At 42.1% G+C, this 22,135-nt stretch overlaps 1 protein-coding gene across 4 annotated transcripts in view; it reads right to left on the reverse strand.

Moving 5' to 3' along the window:
• Positions 1 to 22,135, reverse strand: part of EZH1 (enhancer of zeste 1 polycomb repressive complex 2 subunit) — a 30,109-nt gene that overhangs the window by 2,949 nt on the left and 5,025 nt on the right. For all 4 annotated transcript variants that reach the window (XM_072780670.1, XM_072780668.1, XM_072780666.1 and 1 more), the window contains 18 exons: positions 20,508 to 20,599; positions 19,228 to 19,355; positions 18,985 to 19,113; positions 17,756 to 17,875; positions 16,075 to 16,195; positions 14,134 to 14,310; positions 13,166 to 13,268; positions 12,519 to 12,682; positions 12,021 to 12,112; positions 7,119 to 7,299; positions 6,658 to 6,854; positions 4,905 to 4,996; positions 4,018 to 4,058; positions 3,413 to 3,538; positions 2,023 to 2,201; positions 1,411 to 1,506; positions 907 to 988; positions 169 to 249 (listed from right to left, as the gene is read on the reverse strand). In XM_072780670.1, coding sequence (XP_072636771.1) covers positions 169 to 249; positions 907 to 988; positions 1,411 to 1,506; positions 2,023 to 2,201; positions 3,413 to 3,538; positions 4,018 to 4,058; positions 4,905 to 4,996; positions 6,658 to 6,854; positions 7,119 to 7,299; positions 12,021 to 12,112; positions 12,519 to 12,682; positions 13,166 to 13,268; positions 14,134 to 14,310; positions 16,075 to 16,195; positions 17,756 to 17,875; positions 18,985 to 19,113; positions 19,228 to 19,344 — 2,098 coding nt within the window. In that variant the 5' untranslated portion in view covers positions 19,345 to 19,355; positions 20,508 to 20,599. The remainder of the gene's footprint in view (positions 1 to 168; positions 250 to 906; positions 989 to 1,410; positions 1,507 to 2,022; positions 2,202 to 3,412; positions 3,539 to 4,017; positions 4,059 to 4,904; positions 4,997 to 6,657; positions 6,855 to 7,118; positions 7,300 to 12,020; positions 12,113 to 12,518; positions 12,683 to 13,165; positions 13,269 to 14,133; positions 14,311 to 16,074; positions 16,196 to 17,755; positions 17,876 to 18,984; positions 19,114 to 19,227; positions 19,356 to 20,507; positions 20,600 to 22,135) is intronic.

Consider the following 22,135-nt stretch of genomic DNA (forward strand, 5'->3'; position numbering starts at 1 on the left):
GTGAAGAAAGCCAATTACAAAAGAGACTCAAAATGATACCAGACGTTAATCGTGATTGTCTTTGGACAAAAAATAACTCAGCAATGAAAAAAGGTACATAGTTCATAAAAATCATAGTAAATAAAGCATCCATCACTCACCCTACCTCCCAGGTGACTGGGAACTCACCTTTGGCATAACAGTTGGGGTTCACTGAATGGTTTGCAAATCGAATCTTGTTTCCTTTTCTGGTAGCATCTACTACAAAATCTATATAAAAAAAGATCATGAGCTCACCAGGCAAATCCACAGCTTCTTGAACATGATTTTAAAATCAATTAAACATGGGCAGCCCGGGTGGCTCAGCGGTTTAGCGCTGCCTTCAGCCCAGGCCCTGATCCTGGAGATCCGGGATCAAGTCCCATGTCAGGCTCCCTGCATGGAGCCTGCTTCTCCCTTTACCTCTGTCTCTGCCTCTCATGCTCTCTCTCTCTCTCTCATAAATAAATAAATAAAATCTTTAAAAAATAAAATAAAATCAATTAAACAGTAACAGAAATAATCCAGTGGGAATTTTGAAGTCCAGCAGAAGGCAGTATAAGAATATGGCCTCATGTGGGGCATGTTCTCTTTGGGTTGCCCCATTTGGCTGGAATTATCTTCCCATCTACTGGGTAGGGAAATTTCTGAGATGCAAGTGCTCACTGCAAGTGCTCACTGCTCCAATTATAAGCACTACCCACAAATGGGGGCTCTCCCAAAATGAGTGAACTGTGGCTCATGGGGTCTTAAAGTTCAAGCTCCCCACCTTGCTCTGTGTACCAGCTGGAGAAATCACAGTTGATCTGAACATGGGCTGTAGCAATGGCAAGCTAGTAGAAAGACCTGCCTGAGACTACCTTGGGGCAAGAGAAAGACACTCCATACCATTGTTGAGGTTGAAGAGGAAGCTGGACATGTATTTGTCATAGACCTTCCCCCGTCGATCAGCCTCATCCTGAGAAATAAGCTGCAGAGACAGACAAGGAACAAACAGGGGGATTGGACTGTCTGTTTGGGGCATGGTACCTTGCTCACAGAAAGGACTAAGAGGGGGTAGTGTCACACATAGGTGCTTACTGAGCATCACGATGAGAATCACAGGAGACAGAGCTTGAGGTGGTCCATTCCAATCCCCACCCAGGGTGACCAGCTGGAGACTGAAGAGAGCTCCCTGCCCACCCCCCTTGTGTGGCCTGAGTTGGCAAAGAACTTCAGAAGAGTGATTTATCTCAGGATTGCAAACACTTCTGTGGGATCCCCCAAGAGGCCACACAGGAACTCAGCTGAGTTATTTAGAGAGTAAGTCATAGAAGTCTGGCCCACAGAAAATCAGAGTTTCTCATCAGTATCTCCCCAGATAGGAATGTGGTCCAAACCGATAGCACTCACCTCACCACAGTATTCAGAAATGAATTCGTTTTTTTGCACAGACTCCTTAATGAAGGTGCCCCATCCGGCCACATCTGAGGGGGCCAGCAGCAGGTGCTGGGGAAGAGGGAGTCAAACCTCAGACTACAGGGCATGTGTGAGTGGGCGGGGTATGTCTTGGATGTGCACGTGTGCCAGGGGTGGGCAGGGTGGAAAGAACTAGCAACTGTTAAGAGGATCTGAAAACAGAAAAAGGTCTAAGCCATTCTGTTCTGGGGAGAGGAAAAACAAAGAAGGGAGGTGGCGAAAGGAAATGTGACTCCTCCTCCTCTAGGCCTGGGGGCCTCCTGGACCTGAAGGGTTAGGAACTCACTGCTGCGGATCAAGTAGAAACAGACAATGTCACTGATGGGTGTTCCTCTCTGCTCTCTCGGGCTATTCAGCTCAGGAGTCACTTTCCGAACTCCTCCCCAGGACAGAAAACCACATTAAATCAGTATACATGTATCCTTTAGGATTTGCCAAGCACTGTCACATGAAGCCCTCTGAGGGACCAGTGGAAAGAATCTGCTTGGGGCAACTCCATCTATCCCCCTCCATTACTTGACTCGCAGCCCTGAGAAAAGCCCTCACCTTCTTGAGGCCTCGCTGGATGCTGCAGTTTTTGCAGGAAACCACCTTGCAGTCCCAGTGCTCTGAGGCCCCACATGTGAGGCACAGGTCGGGGTCACACTCTCGCACTGCCAAGTAGCAGGGACATTGCTTGGTGTTGCACTGGGTCTTACAGCGACAGCCAGGAAAACGATTCTGACCTGGGGTGGAGATGGGGGTGGGGGACAAAAGGGAGGGGCAGGTAGGGTTAGGAGCAGAGGCAGCTAATACTGGGGCTCAGGTCTGACTTGAGGGTCAGCAAGGAAGTAAATGTGATGTGCTCAGGGAGATTTTGGCAAAATAGGAAAGAAACTCCCTTGCCAATAATCATACAGTCAAGTTTCTTTCCAGAGAAAATGACTGCCTCCCGACAGTCATGCCTGGGAGTAAAAAAAGCAGGCTTGACCATGGAGATGTGTTTCTTAGAAATTCCTCAACAATGCTCTCCCTCCCCCTTGTTGGTGGAATTTGGAAGGGAGGTGGTTAGTGAACCAGAGAAAATGAAATCAGTGCTTTTCACTGTTAAATCATCACCATCAAAATAAGAATCATTTTGAGAACAGAATGCATCCGTTCTAAGCCACCCTCCACCCATTGCCTTCCCCAGCACAAGTGCCCCTATGCTGTGGCTAAGATCGATATCTGCTATGGGCTAGAAGGTATTTCCAGTACAACTGCCTGGGCACCAAGTTCTGCAAGGTCTGGAGGCTGCTATCAAACTGCTCACCCTTGAGCAGGGAAGGGCACGGTGTGATAAGAAGCAAAAGGGAAGCACATTTAGCCTCTATCTTACTTCTGCTGACATCCAGATGGACTTGATAGGAAAACTCCAAGTATTAAACTAAAACAGCTGTGCATAGAATCATAACCCATATGTGTTGTAACACAACATCCTAGAAAGGGAGGCTGTGATTGTTCCTTAAGGAAAAAGATTCCCTTGGGACACCTGGGTGGCTCAACAGTTGAGCACCTGCCTTTGGCTCAGGGTGGGATCCTGGAGTCCCCGGATCGAGTCCCACATTGGGCTCTCCCTCTGCCTATGTCTCTGCCTCTCTGTTTCTCATGAATAAATAAATATTAAAATAAAAAAAAAGGAAAAAGAGTCCCACGTTTCTTGTTGCTTCCCTGGAAGGTAAAGACGTTTCTGATTTCTGTGTAATTGTTGCTTTTAGAATCAAACACCTAACAGGTTTTTAAAAGAGGACTTTTCCAGATCTTACGTATCTTGTTTCCTCTGTAGAATGCTTAAAACACAGCAAAGAGAACATCAGAAGGCCCATAGGCAGCAAAGAGCACCGGCTGGGAGGGAAAGGTGGGGTGCACCATGGCTGACTGTCTGGGAAAACTACAGGGAAAAGCAAAGAGCTCTTACAGTCAGGGTTGCACTGGCAGAACTTCTCACAGAAATTCTGCGTCATGATGCAGGGGCAGGTGCTGTCACAGGGGCGGTCTGGATGGTCGCAGGGCTGGTAATTGTATACTTGCGTGGAAGAATTATCTAGGAGAGAAAAGAACAGACCAGAACACTGCTGTGCCCGCACCCCCTAGTTGCCCTCCCTCCCAACTGTCCAATGGCCCAGACTGGGGAAGGCTGTCCCAGCCATAAACTTGGACACATTTTGCACCCAAAGTGAGAAGCAATCAGAGACAATGGTTGTCCGTCAGCTACCATGGGGGTGATTTGCTCTGTGGGGAGAGTGTGGAAATGGTCCGGAACTACAGGGCAGCCATTCCAAACATTAAATTAAGTCTGAAACCTGGCAAATGGCACACTATGAAAGTCAGAGACCACAAGGCTCACGACTCGGCCTCCTGAGAGGTGCTCTCAGTTGCAGTGAGAAGCTGAGCTGTTATCAGCTGCTGCAGTCTGCGGAAGCGGTGCAGGGTCACCAAGTGCGGCTGCAGGTGGGGCAGGCGGGAGACCACGGAGGTGCGACCTCGGGCTGAACTGCCCAAGAGCACCCTGCTGCAACTTACCCTTCTTCAGCTGAATTTTCCTACAGTGTGCAGCCCACAGCCTGAAAGAGAGAGACAGAGGGGCCTGGATTATGGCTCTGGGGAACTCTGCAGAGTTGGGTAAATAACAACGTGACCTGCTCTGAGGGACTGTGGTTTAATGACCTGGGGAGTATCCTCCCCAAACTCCTTTACAAGAGGCCACTGTCCTAGTAGGTAGAAGCTGGGGTCCATACGGAATGCTCTATGCTTGGAGATTTAAACATCAAAGATCCTAAAAAACACAAAACCCAACCCTCTGAGTCTATTATAATGCTATTGTTTCTCCATCTCCCTTCTCTCCTTCCTTCCCTCCCTCCTTCTCTTTGGGGAGGTAGGATGACTTTTTCAGAATCTGCTAAGTGAAAGAACTGAGCAGGAGAAGCCACAGTGACTTCCTTCTATATCTAGAATTGGTGTCAGTTCCTTCCCTCAGGAGGGGATAGTCATTAGGGAACCGAGGCAGGCAGAATGTTGAATTTAAAAAAAAAAAAAAAAAAAAAAAACAACCTTCCAACCCTGAGCAAAGGCTAGCTAAAAGACGATGTTATTATGCAACTTAGAAAAACAATACAAATGCCAAAAGAAAAAACTCTGGTTAGAGTTGAGAAGTGGGAACTGTGGTCACTAACCACTGAGGGTGGAGCCATGAGGCCAGCTCTCACCCCACTGGACAGGAGCTTAAAGGCAAAGAAGACAGTTATCTCCTGATTCCCAACATCTAGAGACAGGAGAAGGGCTGGTCCAAGGCACCAAACCACAGGGAACACTGAGAAGGCTGGCAATGCTAAATTCAAGAGGGAGGCAGTTGGGAAGTCCAAGGGGAGGTCGGAGCACAGGGAACAGAAAATCCTTTGTCCAACCCTTGCCTGTGCTTTCTTTTCTTCTTCTGTGATGGGTTCATGAGCTCATCTGTTGGCAGCTTCAGGATAAGTGATTCTTTGACAGCAAACTGAAAGACCTGGAAGAGAAATCCAACGGGACCTGTCACTCCTTCTTGAGCCAGGTGGTCAGATAAGTGAGCCAACCAGGTACTGGGCTTGGAGTGTTGGAGTGTTCAAGTGCAGCTGACTGAGAATCCCTTCACTCAGGGAGAGACAGAGTGGCACTGGGATATCTCATCACTGGCCCCAGAGTTAATTCTTAACTATCCTGACTCGAGAAAAGAGAAATACTGAGCACAGTTACACCTTTCCTGGTCAGTAGCTTTCATCTACACCTCTGCCTACCAAGTCCTGCGTGGGAGGATTCTTACCAACCTTATCTGTTCCATCTTAAGAAGGACTACTCCAAGTACTTTTTAGAATCCAGTGGAAGAGAGGACACAAGCAGCACCATTTGGCTAACCACTAGCTCCCTCTGTTGGTTTGAAGAGGGCAGAGACTATCTATTTCGTTTCTGGAAGGCTGGTTCCCTTTCAGTATGCTTCATCCCTTATAGCATTCGTTTTTTTCTTTTCCTCTTTGGCTATAGGCCCTCTTGAGATTCTGGGAAAAGTACAAATCTTCTTCTTGGGAAAATACATGCAAAACTGTATTACACAATAATCTGTAGATTTTTCAGGTTAAGAACCTGTGACTCAAGGAAACAGACATCAACTCCAAAATGAAAGCAAAGGGCACTTCTATTTATGGTTCTATTGCTTGTTCTAAGTAGAGGCATCATGAAGAAGAGGGCACAGAGACTTCTCCAAAAGTTAGGGAGCTAAGCAGCAGGGCGTAGTTCTGGTGTTCCTTTCTTGTTGGACAGACCGGTCCTAACACCTGGCGACAACCTGTCCCTGCTCTTTGGTCTGTCTTCCCACTGCAGTCAGGCAGAGACAGAGGGGCACTGGGACACCAGGTCCCACTGCCTCCAGAGCATCAGCGTCTGCCTTTGCCAGTGACGACCAGAGCACTTGGAGCAAAGGTTGTGGAGCATGGCATACTCCTTTGCTCCTTCCTGCAATGGACACGTTACAGATAGGAAATGGGGGCAGGCCCAGAGTCACCATCCTGATCCCATCATCACAAACCACCTTAACACCTATGCTACCAGACTGTGATTCTAGTGATGGCGTGAGTGAGAAGGGCATGGTCCAGGCTCAGCTACCCAGGACGGCAATTAGAAAAGTGAGTGATAGGACATCTGGAGGAAAAAGCAACTGAGGAGACTAACAGAGGGAAGGGGAGTGGCAGCTGCAGGATCAGGAGCAGGATTGCGCCAGATAAGGAGGTCCAGAAAGACTTGGGAGCACCTTCTAGGAAAGGGGTACACATTTAGTAAGAAAGACAGGAACCAAAAACAAAGAACAAAAACCAAAAAAAAGAAAAAGCTAAGAGAGTGGAGAAACATCCAGAAAAGTTAGCTAGTGGCTAGAGGCAGAAGTAAGAATTCAGCAAGGAGGAGAATTCACCCAGCACTTCTAGGCCTGGCATCTGGAGAAGGTCCCATGTTTGGGGAAGCCACTTCATGGCCCCAAAGCACCCACTCATGAGGGATTGAGTCTAAGACAGCTTTGCTTGAAATGGGCAGCCACACAAGATGGCAAAATGGCTGACAGAGCAGTGGATGAAAGGAAGGCCCTAAAAAAAAAAAAAAAAAAGGAAGGCCCTGCCTGTCCCTGGACGTCTATGACAGTACCTGCTTGCACGTCTTAGTGCCCAGAAGTCTGGCTATGGAACAGAAGTTGTTGAAGTAGGTGCCATGAAAGACTCGAAAAAGGGACTCCTCAGCCCCAGTCCACTCCACAGGCTCCGAGGGTGCTTCCACTACACAGAGCTGAGGTGGAGCCGGACTAGCTTTCTGCTTTGTGGGAGTCTGACAGCGAGAGTTGGCCTCTAAGAGAGGAGGAGAGAAGAGGGCACAGGAAGAGAGAATGCAGTTGTCATCAGTAGTTTGTCACAAACTCTGAAGTACTTCACACTACTTTAAAAGGCAGATTAGTTAGGAACCAAAATATCCCCCCGTCTCTACTGCCTACAGGCGAAGCTGTAGAATAAATTAACCATTTTTAAAAGGAAGTAACATTAATGTTAGGTGGTGATCCTGCATTTACCAGAGGCCTTGCAGAGAAAGAAAAGATTGCTTTCTGTTCCATGTACCTGAAGAACTGGAGGCCCAGTCATTGCCTGTATCCCTGTCACTGTCCCCTTCTTTAGTCTCAGCCACAGTAGAGGCTGAAGTGTTGGAGCAGGAAGCACTGACCATGTGGTGCCTTCGCCGGCGACGACCAGAGCACTTGGAGCGAGGGTTGTGGAGCATGGCATACTCCTTTGCTCCTTCCTGCAATGGACACATTACAGATGGGAAACGGGAGCAGGCCCAGAGTTACCATCCTGATCCCATCCATCATCACAAACCACCTTCTTTAACACCTGTGCTTACATGCAATGACACTTTTTTTTTTTTTTGCTCTGTATCATGTAAATGTGACCACATAAAAGGTGCTTAACAAAGATCCTAGGGGTGCCTGGGTGGCTTAGTTGACTGTCCCAACTCTTGATTTCGTCTTAGGTCTTAATCTCATGGTTGTAAGTTCAAGCCCTGTGTTGGGTTCCATGCTGGGCGTGGAGCCTACTTTAGAAAAAAAAATTCTAGGGCAGCCCCGATGGCGCAGCAGTTTAGCGCCGCCTGCAGCCTGGGGTGTGATCCTGAAGACCCAGGATCGAGTCCCATATCGGGTTCCTGCATGGAGCCTGCTTCTCCCTCTGCCTGTGTCTCTGCCTCTCTCTCTCCCTCTCTCTGTCTCAATAAATAAGTAAAATCTTTAAAAAAAAAATTCTAAAACTTATAACTTTATACCTCTTCAAGGAGGAGCTGTCCTATAAGTAATCTTAAAAAAGATATAATCTCTGCATCTTCAACTTTCCAGTGAGTTGTATCTAAAACTCATTTGCATGTCAGCTATATGGAATTTGAGAACACATTTTCCTGTATGTGAGACAATGATGTTCAGAGAGAGCAAGGAACCTGCTTCTCTTATACATATATACTACATTCTCCTGTAAATGCTAATATAATACACTATATGTATATATGGTATATTAGCATATAGCTAATTGTTCCAGAGTGGAGACAAGAATCAGGGCTTCCTGTCCAGGCCACACTGTTCTTTTTATTCTACTGCATTGCTTCTGTTTCAATAACAAAATATGTAGTCCCTAAATTTGTACAATATCGTCACTTACTTCTAGAACTTTCCTCCAAACCACTATATTAAACTTAGGATACTGTTTCATTACTTGATAGCCATACTTTATTTAAAAAAAAAAAAAAGACCAAATAACGGTCATTCAGCTTGATCATCTATCTTCTCATCAGACTTGATTCCCAAATACTTCTAGCTGTTTCTGAAAACCAAATCTACATGTAAAGGATAAATGTTTACCATCGCTAAGGATATTCAGATGAATATCCTGTAGGCCTTAAAGGAAATTCTTCTCAAAAGAAAAGTTTTAAAATTATGGGGATCCTTGGGTGACTCAGAGATTTAACGCCTGCCTTTGGCCCATGGCGTGATCCTGGAGTCCTGGGATCAAGTCCCACATAACGCTTCCTGTGTGCAGCCTGCTTCTCCCTCTGCCCACCCCCGCCCTCCGGGTGTGTGTGTGTCTCTCATGAATAAATAAAATCTTAAAAAAAAATAAAAATAAAATAGAATCTGACATGTGCCTATACTACCGTATGACATACACAGCATTGCTTACAACATATTCTTTTTTTTTTAAAGGTTTTATTTATTTATTCACGAAAGACACACACACACACACAGAGGGAGAGACATAGGCAGAGGGAGAACCAGGCTCCATGCAGGAAGCCCGATGTGGGACTTGATCCCGGGACTCCAGGATCACACCCTGGGCCAAAGGCAGACACTCAACCACTTAGCCACCCAGGCGTCCCAACATATTCTTTTTTTTTTTTTTTTTTAATTTTTATTTATTTATTCATAAGAGACACAGAGAGAGAAGCAGAGACACAGGCAGAGGGAGAAGCAGGCTCATGTAGGGAGCCCGACATGGGACTCGATCCCGGGACTCCAGGATCATGCCCCGAGCCAAAGGCAGGCGCTAAACCACTGAGCCACCCAGGCGTCCCCCAACATATTCTTATTTAAAAGGTGTAACATGGGATCCCTGGGTGGCGCAGCGGTTTGGCGCCTGCCTTTGGCCCAGGGCACGATCCTGAAGACCCGGGATCGAATCCCACGTCGGGCTCCCTGGTGCATGGAGCCTGCTTCTCCCTCTGCCTGTGTCTCTGCCTCTCTCTCTCTCTCTCTCTGTGACTATCGTAAATAAATAAAAAAATTAAAAAAAAAATAAATAAAAGGTGTAACATAAACATAATTCAGCTTCAGGAACTAATTCTACCTCATGAGAAATAAAGGGAAGAGAAACAAGTTAAACACCACCAGGAGAAAACCACAGACAAATACAGAATATGGAACAGTATCCTACAAGACAATGAGCTTGGGATTAAAAACAAAAAAACAAACAAACAAAAAAACAGTGTGATGATTTGAGATTAAAGGACACTGAAAAGACGTAATAACCAAATATAATGCATGACCGGATGACCTTGGTTTAGAGAAAACCCCAAACCCAGCTATTCTTGGTACAGCTGAAAAAATTTAAATATGGAAATGGACAGATGATATTACGAAATTCTTGTGAATTTTCTTAGGTGTAATAATGTGGTTATATAAGAGAATGTCTTTATTTTTAGGAAGTGCATGCTGAAAAACTTCACAAACAAGTGTCTCAATGTCTACAACTCATTTTCAGATGGCTCAGCAAAACACTTGCATACACATATAGACAAAGCAAATATGGAAAAAAGTCATTAAGTCTAAGATGAAGGTATCTTTGGCCTTCTTTGCATGATTAAGAATATTCTTTTTTTTTTTTTTTTTTTTTAAGATTTTATTCATTTACTCATGAGAGACACAGAGAGAGAGAAGCAGAGAAACAGGCAGAGGGAGAAGCAGGCTCCATGTAGGGAGCCCAATGCGAGACTTGATCCCAGGTCTCCAGGATCAGGCCCTGGGCCAAAGGCCACGCTAAACTATAGGCCACCGGGGCTGCCCAGATTAAGAAAGTTCTTAATAAAATGTGGGGGGGGGACGGGCTCCTGGGTGGCTCAGCTGGTGAAGCGTGTGTCTTTGGCTCAGGTCATGATCCCAGAGTCCCGGGATGGAGCCCATATCGTGCTCCCTGCTCAGTTTCTTCCCCTACCCCTCTTTCCCCACTGTTCTCTCTTTCTCTCTCAAAAATAAATAAATAAAATCTTAGAAGAAAAAAAAAGCCTTCATAAAATGTGTGAGGGAAAACAGTCCAGCATTAGAGTTGAATATAGACTGATTTCTAAAAAGCAATAAAAGAAAAGCTACATAGACATTACTGTACATTAAACATATACTCAGGGCAGCCCAGGTGGCTCAGTGATTAAGCGCCGCCTTCGGCCCAGAACCTGACCCTGGAGACCTGGGATCGAGTCTTGCATTGGGCCTTCATGGAGCCTGCTTCTCCCTCTGCCTGTGTCTCTGCCTCTCTCTCTCTCTCTCTCTGTCTCATGAATGAATAAATAAAAATAAACGTATATACAGACATACATTTTGGGCACTAATGGCATCTTTGTGAAGCATGTACACGGTCCCAGGGTAACTGCTGTGAAAGGGACAGCAAGTAAATGCTGGTATGTTGATATAACACGGTGTATTTTTTTTAAAGTGTAGAGTAAGGGATCCCTGGGTGGCTCGGCAGTTTAGCACCTGCCTTTGGCCCAGGGCGCGATCCTGGAGTCCCGGGATCAAGTCCCGGGATCGAGTCCCAGGATCGAGTCCCACGTCGGGCTCCCGGCATGGAGCCTGCTTCTCCCTCTGCCTGTGACACACTCTGCCTCTCTCTCTCTCTCTGTCTATCATAAATAAATAAATAATTATTTAAAAAAATAAATAAAGTGTAGAGTAATTTTAAAAGCACAGACTATGGAGTTAGATCAGAGCTTGAATTTCATTACTGTCACACCACTGACATATTAACAAACTTTGGAAATATCTATCGTTTCTCTACCTCAGGATATTGGAAGCATGAAAGTAAGGTAATTTGAAAATTTTTATTCATTTATTTAATCATGAGAGACACACAGAGCGAGAGAGAGGCAGAGACACAGGCAAAGGGAGAAGCAGGCTCCATGCAGAGAGCCCAACATGAGACTTGATCCCAGAATCCCGGGACCACACACTGAGCTGAAGGCAGACACTCAACTGCTGAGCCACCCAGGTGTCCCGAAAGTAAGGTAATTAATATATGTTAAGGGCCAGCATGGTACTTGGCACATAGGAAGGAGTCCATGCTTATCAAGGAGAAAATAAATCAGATGAAGTTTGTTTATTCTTTTGCTATTATCATATGACTCATTTTCCAGATGTATATCCAGTGGCACTTTCTACCATCTTTTATTCTAGTATCCCACTAAAGATGGTCCCAAAGGCACTTGCCTGTATATCCTAATTTTAATTGATAGTAGAAAATTTTATCAAGGTACTTTATTCTTTACCTAAACTCACTGTATTGTGCAGAAAGCAAAACTGTGTCTTTAGCTATTCCAAGCGAACTTATTCCCTTCTAGTTCTAAGCGTATTGCCTTCCCACATGAATGCAGGAGAATTTATGCTGCTGCATATAGTCTGTCCATCAGGGACGGGTCCATCTGGCTGTTTGCCCTACAATAAGATATCAACGCTTTCATGTATTATTTCTCTTATATATATATATGCATTTAAAGGAAGAAAGCAAAGAAAATGCTGTCACACACACACTCCTGCTCCATAAGACTAACTTCATAGTCCTTAGTATCTAGGTGCTCCTTAAGAGCAGAAGTCATGGGGTGCCTGGTTGGCTCAGTTGCAGGAGCATGTGACTCTTGATCTTAGGGTCATGAGTTGGAGCCCCACGTTGGGTGTAGAGATTACTCAAATAAATAAAACTTAAAAAAGAACATACCAGCAAAAGGAAGCAGTCTGTGCCACATGGTTCTGGTTCAATCTTGATCTCTTTGTTCTTGCGTTTATATACATTAGGGGTGGCGTGAAAAGCTGGAAAACACAAAACTGTCCTGTTTCCAATGGTTCATCCACTTGATAGGATGGGAAAGAACAAAACTGAATTAGGGAGCCATTGTCAGAAAATTTAGATATAAACAGCTACCATCAGGATGCACAAAATTTAATCATTTCTGACATCAACAATCTTTTCAAAGCTAATAGGTACTCAGGGACACTTTTGTTGCTGGTTATTCTGTCCTGACCATGCAAAGCACATCGTGCTACAACTGAACCAGTGAACACAGAATAGGCCCTTTGTAAAACCATCATCAGAAGCCAGGAACTCTGTATGATTAACCGAAAAAAGCAAAACAACAACAACAAAAAACCCACACACAGAAGGAAGTGGTGTTTGGGAATGGAGAACAGGAGAGTATTTTGGAATAGCCCCACTCACGGTGAAGGAAGCAGTCATATTTGAAGCAGCGTCGACAAAACAGTGTATGGAAGGAGTGCAAAGACTGCTCCCGCTGCACAGACTTGGCATTGGGGCCATCAATGTTGGGTGTGCACTGAGGGGGGAGTGCATTGGGGTCTGACATCTCTGTGAGCTCTCGGTACCTATTTTCAAAAAGACAGATAAGAATTACTTCCAAGGAAATGTCTTCACAGAGAAAGTACAGACTGAACACTGACAGTCATCCAGATACAGCCTACCAAGGGAGGAAGGGCTTTTTATGGGTCTTGTTGATAACAGAAGGGTGTATAACTGTGTATGCCATTGCAATTGTGCTGGGCTGGGCATATGTCTGAAAGTAAAAAGAGGGAAAGATTTGGGAAGTGTGGTGCTGGAATAACTCTCCAGAAAAATGGCAGAATTTACAAAGTTTTCTGCCCAAACCTACTCAAAATCCAGCAAATGGTGACCCTTAATATGGGAATGGCCAGTTAGAGGCAAGCAGGTAGGCAAGGAATAATCAGAAGCATAAGCAGATCACAGCGTACTTACCAGAAACAAGGCTTTTTATTAACCAAAAATAAGCTTGAATAAAAGTTTTGCCTGAGCACTCTACATGGCCTGAGTAGGACAGCTCTCTTCCCTACCTCTCCTTCATGTCGTCTGGGACTCCATTCTCAGGGAACATTGAGGCAATTGCACTGAAGATCATGTCATTTGGGAACTGTTTTTTGGAACTCTTTTTGTTGCCTGAATTGGAAATGACAAAACAAAACAAAAAAAAAACAAAAACAAAAACAAAAAAACACCTCCTGAGTGCTATAATCAGAGTATGCAAACAAAGCTGTTTGGTCATTTCTCCTTTTGTCACAGCATTTTGATTATAGCTATTTTGTTAACCTAACCACTGGATGTTTAGGAACATATAAGGAAGGTCAGTGCCACCTGGACTTATCTAATAGGCTACCAGTAATAAGGAAATCAGTTATGTATACATTAATGACAAAACCCACAGTCTAAGATAGAAACTAGAGGGGAAAACAGGAGTTTTCGTGGAGAGATGTGAATATTGAATTCATAATGATGGTGCTGAAGAACAAGAGAGTGACACTATGTCCCTGGACATATAATTAAATAACACAGAGCAAAATTAAACATTAAGTTATTAAATATTAACAACATGGAAAAATGCTTATGATAGAAGATCAAATAAAAAGGGATATAAAATTGTGTGTATATGTGGCATGATCCCATTTCACATAATGTATATAAACATCTTGATTTATATATATGCTTTAAAAACTTTGAGATGTAGTTGACATATACTATTATATTTATTTTAGATATGTGTATACGCATACTCTTGGTGTATATATATGTATATATACATATACATTTTTTAGACCTAGAAGGAGATATTAATGCCGGTTATTCCTTGGTAGTAAGATTACAGGATAATTATATTTCTTTTTTATAACTTTCCATATTTCCCAAACACACTACTTTGTTTTCCTTTTAAGTGGGCCAAATGAGAAGCACCAACAGCCTTTAATAACAATTCTTTCTGTTTCTCCATTCTTTCTTCTCCCTGTCACTTTCAAAATGGAATATTTACCTTCAAGAGCATGTCTTTTTCTCTTTCTTGTTACTGGCAGATCTTCTTTGTTGTCATCTTGCTTTCCATCTGAGGTGTCATTGTGCCCTTCCTCCTCATCATCTGAGTATTGATTCAGAGCATCTACCAACTCCAGGAATACTGCATCACTAATCAGGACAGATCCAGGGATCATCTCTGGAACATAAAGATTAGATGGATTAGCAATGATCATTTCATGCTCCATTAATCCTTCCAGGAATTCCAGTATTCACTCCTGAGGCCCAGAGAGATGACATATGTACATTTTTATATGAACAACCAGGAAATTACAATAATTTGATTTGTTTTTAGAACTGCACCAGTTCAGCTGGCTAGAGTGGGAAATCCAGTTATATAGACTTTATTTGTACTAGGATAGCTCATTCCTCAGTTACAAATCAACCTGTATTTATGGTCCAGAATCTCAAAAAAGTGTAAAAACAATACAGATGGAACAGAGAAAGAATTATAACATCAAAATGTACTTGGTTTTGCTGCTGATGGCTTGGTAATGACTTCTCTGACTCAAAACACAGCATTACCTTCCTAAAATCATACTGTATGGGGTTACACTACAGCTTAGGACAGTCTTTGAACACTAGGAGGCACTGTGGATAAAACTGTATTTTCAACAGTACCCAAAAGGGTCAAAAGAGCTGGTAAGGCCATTGGTTTGCAAAGCCATGGGGAGTCTCTCCCCATCTTCCCACTTCTTACACACTAGCAGCCTTTTCTAGAATTACAACTAATCCAAATGACCTGCTTGCAGCAAAGTCAGAATATTATACACAATTTTTGGGAGATCCAGGGGGTATCCAGATCAGAGTAGAACAGAGAGATTATGCTCATTGCCATTCTAAGAGAAAGGGAAGTGAAGAACAAAAAGGCTTTGGATGGACTTAGGGAAAACTCCTAAGATCATACTTCTCTGTGCACTAAACTTTCTCTCCTGCTACTGATTACTATATATATAAAATCCTTTTATGTCCCAACTCCCTTTTCTTCTTAATATACATTACTTTAAAAAATTATATTTAAATTCAATTTAGTCAACATATAGTGTATTACTAGTTTCAAGAGTAGAATTTAGTGATTCATCAGTTGCATATAACACCCAGTGCTTCCAACTCCTTTTATTTTATTTTTTTTAAAGATTTTATTGATTTATTCATGAGAGACACAGAAGGAGAGAGAGAGGCAGAGACACAGGCAGAGGGAGAAGCAGGATCCATGCAGGGAGCCCAACTGGGACTTGATCCCAGGTCTCCAGGATCACACCCTGGGATGAAGGCAGGTGCTAAACCGCTGAGCCACCTGGATTGCCCTTCCAACTCCTTTTAAAATTTAACTGAGGGGGTACCTGGGTAGTGCAGTCAGTTAAGTATCCAACTCTTGGTTTTGGCTCAGGTCATGATCTCAGGGTTGTGGGATCAAGCCCTGCACTGAGCTCTCAGCTCAGCATGGAGTCTGCTTAAGACTCTCTCTCCCTCTCCTTCTGCCCCTCCCTCTATTCTCTCTCTCTAAAGTAAATAAATTTTGGGGATCCCTGGGTGGCTCAGAGGTTTAGCGCCTGCCTTCAGCCCAGGGCCTGATCCTGGAATCCCAGGATTGAGTCCCACATTGGGCTCCCTGCATGGAGTCTGCTTCTCCCTCTGCCTGTGTCTCTGCCTCTCTCTCTGTGTCCCTCATGAATAAATAAAATCTTTTTTAAAAAGTAATAAAGTAAATAAATCTTAAATAAATAAATAAAATTTGACCAAGGGCATTTTTAATATAAAGTTTTTACTCTTAGCCATGTGATGACATTGAAATATTCTTCAGCGAGTACACATGAGGCAGCAGGTAAGAGCAAGATGATTATTTACCAAAGAAAGGGCACCACTCTAATAAAGTTTTTCCCAAAGAACCCAGCACCACTACCTTCTTCGCCGTGGACTTTCCCATCATAGTTATTGATCAGCTCCTCAATGAAAGTCTCATCTTCTTCTTTCACCTCATCTCCCATGTAGGGAATATTGCACAAAACTGTCTCATCTTCTACCTAAAATCAAACCAGATGTAATTCATTCCATGAGTCCACTATGCAGCTCCTCTTTCCTTTTTAATGGAATCTTTTGTTATTAGGCCTTTTTTGCTGCTTGAATTTCCTGAAAACATTTTTGACAGAGTTTCCTGCATTTTTATAGACTGGCCATTCTGTTTTGCCACCAAAACCTCAAACTGGAAGGGGCAATGCTACTCTTAGGGAAAAATGTCAGCTTAACTACTTGAGGATATCAACTATTAAATGTTTAGCCTGATACTAACATTTGATATTTCCACCAACATCTAGACTCTGACAGCACACTTATTATTCACATCTATTATCTAATTTTATCTACTAAATGTCATTGTAAAATAGGTACAAATAGCACTTAAACAACAGCCTAAAAAATCTTCAATTCTAATTCTTTTAGTAAGTGGAGACATAAATGAAAAGGAAAGCTTTCCAGAGTGTAACCTGCAATATAACTAGAACAGTTAGAACAAAATCTAGGCAACTGTAAAGTTTCTGGATATTCTCTTATACAGACTAAGACTAACTTCCAATAATCATAATAAAAAACTATGATTATAACTCATGTCCATCACTCAACTTTAGTGGGGACCTAAAGTTAACTGCAGCATGAGCTATGAATATTTACTGGCTAAAGAAACAGTATTAACAGATTTTTGTTACTGTTGTTCAGTAGAAAACATGATCATTCTTAAGTCCTCAAGTATTAAGTAAAATTACAGTGAAGTTTTATTCTAAGATAAATTCTAAGTTTTATTCTAAGATCCCTTCTGTAAACCGATATCCTATTCCAGTCAGTGCAACTGCTGTCATCAGGCAGATGATAAGCAATGACAGTATTTAGAGATGACTGATCATCAGAATCACAACTAATTCTAGAAGGAGTCAGCATAAACGCCCAGATGAAAGGCTCAAGGATCTGTGTGCACCTCTGTTATCTCGGTTGCTTTCATGGCATCTTGCCTTTAGGGGATTCAGAAAGGATTGCTCCATCAGCAGGAAGATGTCAACCTGTTTAAGCCTCAAGTGTCTGACTTAGACTGCATTTAACTGCATATGTTAAAAATTGGGCCAAAGTAGTAAGGGAGAATTGGAGTCTTGCCCAGTCTCATTCATTCAAAAAAGAACCAGCATCAACTCAGAAGTACACTTCATAGAACACAAAACCTAACAAGTTAGAACAACTTGCAATATAAATAAACACAAACTTAGAGTAAATAAATTACAACAGCATGTCCAAGCTTTAAGTATAATCTTACAACTTTTCACCTATGAGAAGTACCAGCACGCCAACATAAGAATATCATACACTTGGGACGTCCAGGTGGCTCAGTGGTTGAGCGTCTGCCTTCGGCTTAGGGAGTGATCCCAGGATCCCAGGATTAAGTCCCATATCGGGCTCCCTGCATGGAGTCTGCTTCTCCCTCTGCCTATGTCTCTGTCTCTCTCTCTCTCTCTGTCTCTCATGAATAAATAAATAAAATCTTAAAAAAGAAAAAAAAATAATACAGTTTATACAATTACCACAGTGCTTTCAATACATACCATAAAGTTCTGCTGGAGAGGGGACCAGGAATACATGATGGGAACCAATGCAACTGTGTTCAGAGATCTCATTAACATATGTTGGCTTGCAAATCCTGGGAAAATGCTCTCTATGGTACACTGAAATATAAGCAAAGACATGGAGAGGGGAAGGTAAGCACACTACCCAAGAGAGAACTACAGTGTCCTTCCAAACTGATCCCAGGAGTCTTCTAATTTTTACAAGTTAACAGAATGATGGCTTTGTAACAATCAGCTCTAAAAGGAACCACTGGACTATAAACCTCTGCAAAGCAGGATCTGCCTCTTATTCATTTTTGTATCTTTATATACTCCAGCATGGTGCCTCTCACACTCAACTGGTGTTTATTTCAACTTAAAATCTCTGGTCTCCTTGGGCTGTACACAACAGCAAAGGGCCTCTGAAAGCCCTAGGAGATGAGGAAGTTTTTCTGAAGACCTAAACTTTAAGACAGCTAACATCAAATTAGGGGCAGAGGTGATAGAGACAATACAGGGGGAAGTGAAGTAGTACAGAAATTATAGTCATATTCTGCTTTGGAAAAGAAAATTGCTCTCAGGACTCCTGGGTGGCTCAGTGGTAGAGCATCTGCCTTTGGCTCAGGTTGTGATCCTTGAGTCTTAGGATGGAGTCCCACACCTCGCTCCCCACAAGGAGCCTGCTTCTCTCTCTGCCTATGTCTCTGCCTCTGTGTCTCTCATGAATGAATAACATATTTTAAAAAAAATTGCTCTCAATACACTATCCAATTTTTACAGTTTAAAAATATTATCTCTTTAAGAAACTAAAATCATTTTTAGATTTATAATAAGAAACATCCCTTTGATCAGTCCATTCCTGTCTATTATATGGGGCATTCCTTTTCCAATATCAAAGCACTGGAGGTGCCAAACAAGGCACAAACAAGGTTGTTTTGAACTTGTACACAGAGCCCAGAAAAGTAGACACTAAATGTTTTTTGTTTTTCTATTAAAAAAAACAGAAACAAAACCAACCACTCATGATTATACTCATTAACTGAGAATAATAAGTGAATAGGCTATTGTTTAAGCTACAGATTTACCATCCTACTTATTCAAAGGTGACTATGATAGCTGTATCCATTATCTTTACTTATTTTTTAATAAGTCACAAATACAGAAAACAACCAACCAACCAACTCTGGTCCAAGAAACAAGGAAGGCCGAGCTTAAACACCTGTATATACCTTTTTGAGAAAAGGATGCCCACTTGCAGGCCTCATCAACTGTACAGGTTGAACACGAAGCTTCTTCCACTCTTCATTGAGGATCTGGGTTTTTTCTTGAACCTTTGCAAAATTTGCCACATAGAGAGCCTAGAAAAGCCAAGGGAGGAATGATTAGGATTTAAAGAGAAGAGTTTTAAAAAGCCCAGCCTCTACATTGGATCAATAAAATAGATAACCCGGTTGGCGGGGTTTATTTTTGACCTTGGCGCCCATATTTGCCTGAAGCCGTTTCAGTTGCCGGAGTCGCATGTATTCAGATTTGACTTTTCTTTTCCAGTAAGTAATACATTTGGAAGTTGGGGGATTTGGCATATCCATTTTGCTGTAATCTAAGAGAGTCAGACATGAGAAAAGGCATTTTACTGTCTGGAAATGAAGAGTACCTCAAACTCAAGCATGGTCAGTCATGCTTCCATTCCCACTGCATTTATTCATAAAAACACAGTTTCAAGAACCCAAATCTGTAAGCTCAACAAAAAGTTTTAATTAAAAAAAAAAAAAAAAAAAAAGATTTCACATCAGCCATTCCTGATCTGATCACCAAAAAGCTCAGCCTCTGTCTTCTGTGATACCTCGTGTTTTTTCTTTGTTGTTTTTTTTTGGGGGGGGCGGGTAGGTACCTCGTTTTTAATTCAGCATTTAGGAAGTTCTCTCACAGATATTTCGGAATTTGGATTACTTGGAAAATTGGAAGCCTGCTCAATACCCTGACTAAAAGAAATGTTCAGCAGGGATCAAGTTAATATCAAAGAGTTCAGGGGTGCCTGGGTGGCTTAGTTGGTTAAGCATCTGACTCTTGGTTTTGGCTCAGGTCAGGATCTCAGGGTTATAAGATCAAGCCCTACACTGGGCTCTATGCTCAGCCCAGAGTCTGCTTGAGATTTTCTCTCTCCCTCTCCCTCTGCCCTTCCTCCTACTTGCTCTCTCTCTAAAATATATAAGTAAAATCTTTTTAAAAATTAATTTAAAAAAATTTAAGAGTTTCCTGCACAACTTGCATATGGAATGAAGATTCCTGCCCTGGAAGAAGAAACAGTGTACAGTATGCCCCCTTGTCCAAAGGAGGTATATTTTAAGACCCCAGTGGATGCCTAAAACCATAGTCAGTACTGAGCCCTACATATACTACGTTTTTTCCTCTATACATATCTACAATAGAGTTTAATTTAGAAATTAGGCACGGGAAGATATTAACAACAAAATCAACAATAAAACACAACAATTATAAAAACACAACAAAAAAGAGCTTTATGGAAAGATTCACCCACACTACAGAACTATACCTGCCAAATTGTCTGAACCTACCACAGGCCTAGAAATAAAGGTAGGATATGACAACAGCATAATCTTTACCCCAAGTCAACAGTAAGACACACAGAAATGTAACACTGCAAATCACCTTTTTGGGGGGAAGTGTTTGAATTAAGGTCCAAAGTTCTTAAAAAAAAAAAAAAGTACTTACTGTAACACATTCTACTTACCTCATACAACGCAAGGAGAAGTGTCTGGTTTTATAATGTGCCTTCTGTTCTTCAGAGGAATGGCAAGACACAAAGGCAAAACAAATGCTCAGCTTTTCAAAAGAGAACAGACAGTGGTTTTAAGTCAATGGAGCATAATTTTAGACCCTGATACTCTCAGTAAGATGCTTACCCAGAACTATAAAGACTTTGAGGTCTCTGCTTACCACTATTTCTACGTGTATGTCAGGCCCCAATCACACTTGGTGCCATTTGTCCTGTCTTTTATTAAATTATATCCTTCCAGTCATGTGTGCAAATATATTCTCACAATTACCAAGTTCACATTTCTGCCTTTCCGAACCAATTTCTAGGCTCAGCCAGCAGACTCAACAATTGTTTTAGAGAAAGAACAAATATTAAGTACATTTAGAAATTCAATAAAATCTACAAGGTTATGTTTCTACTCCATATTAGCTACTGAGATTTCCTAGAGAACTAATTCTATTCATTTTACTTAGCATTTTTAAGTTAATGAAAACATTACAAGGAATTATGAAGAGCCAAAATCTGAAACAGAAACTAAAATTTCAGGCCTTGTTTTTTAAATTTTAAGAAATTTTTTTTTCTTTTGGAGTTTAAGAACATATTTCTTCTAAAGAAGTATTTTTAAAATTAAAAAAAAAAAAATTCCCCTTAAGACATGACAGCACTGATAAGAAAACAGCAAAATTTAACCCACTGTTTCACATCTGTCACAATCAGACACGATTTTAATATATCATGCACATGGACTTTAAGAGACTGTATACTTGATTGTTTCATTTGAAGAACCAAATGGATCAGGGTAATGTGATGTTAAATTTAGAGGATAAGGGAAGGACAGAATAACAAAGAAGCAGACTCCCTGCCTTTACTGTTAACTCAATCAAGTGATTCAAGCTCTTAAAAGCAGAATTCCCTGTGAGTTAAATATTATCTCTCTGGGGGAAGGGAATGAAACAACAGCAAAATGTAAGAATGTAAGAATCTGAATCCCACGACTGCCAATGTGCTGGGTTACAAAAAAAAAAAAATTAAACAGATTTGAATTTCTTTCCCACAAGTTGCACCATCTCTCTTCCTCCTATATCTTTTAAATACTTCTCATTCCTTATGGAATGGAGCCAAAAGAGGGACTTTCTTAAATGATAAAACTATTTAATTATGTGCAACATACTCACATGTAATACTATGTACATTGCTCATGTAATTTCTACCCTGAATAAGTATAACAGCCTCCTCCAGAAAATAAAAAATGGTTCAAATCTAGGACAAAATTGTCTCCCTCAGAAACCTTAAGTTACCCTTACTGAGACTCAAATGTTATAGATCATAATTTAGTGAGACTTCATAACCTCCTAAAAAATGGTTTTAAACTGCAATCCTTCTCTCATTTTCTGGGGAAGCACATTTCCCTTTTTGAAATAGTAAGCTTATGGTAGGTTGCTCTGTCCATTTAAAACTGGGGATCATAGGACGCCTGGGTGGCTCAGTGGTTGAGCATCTGCCTTTGGTTCAGGGCATGATCCCGGAGTCCAGGGATCCAAAAGAAACGAAAATATATGTTCCCCACAGAGACCTCTACACAAATGTTCATAGCATCTTTA

Source organism: Canis lupus, chromosome 16 (assembly GCF_048164855.1).
Source record: "Canis lupus baileyi chromosome 16, mCanLup2.hap1, whole genome shotgun sequence".
In the NCBI taxonomy this organism is placed as follows: domain Eukaryota; kingdom Metazoa; phylum Chordata; class Mammalia; order Carnivora; family Canidae; genus Canis; species Canis lupus.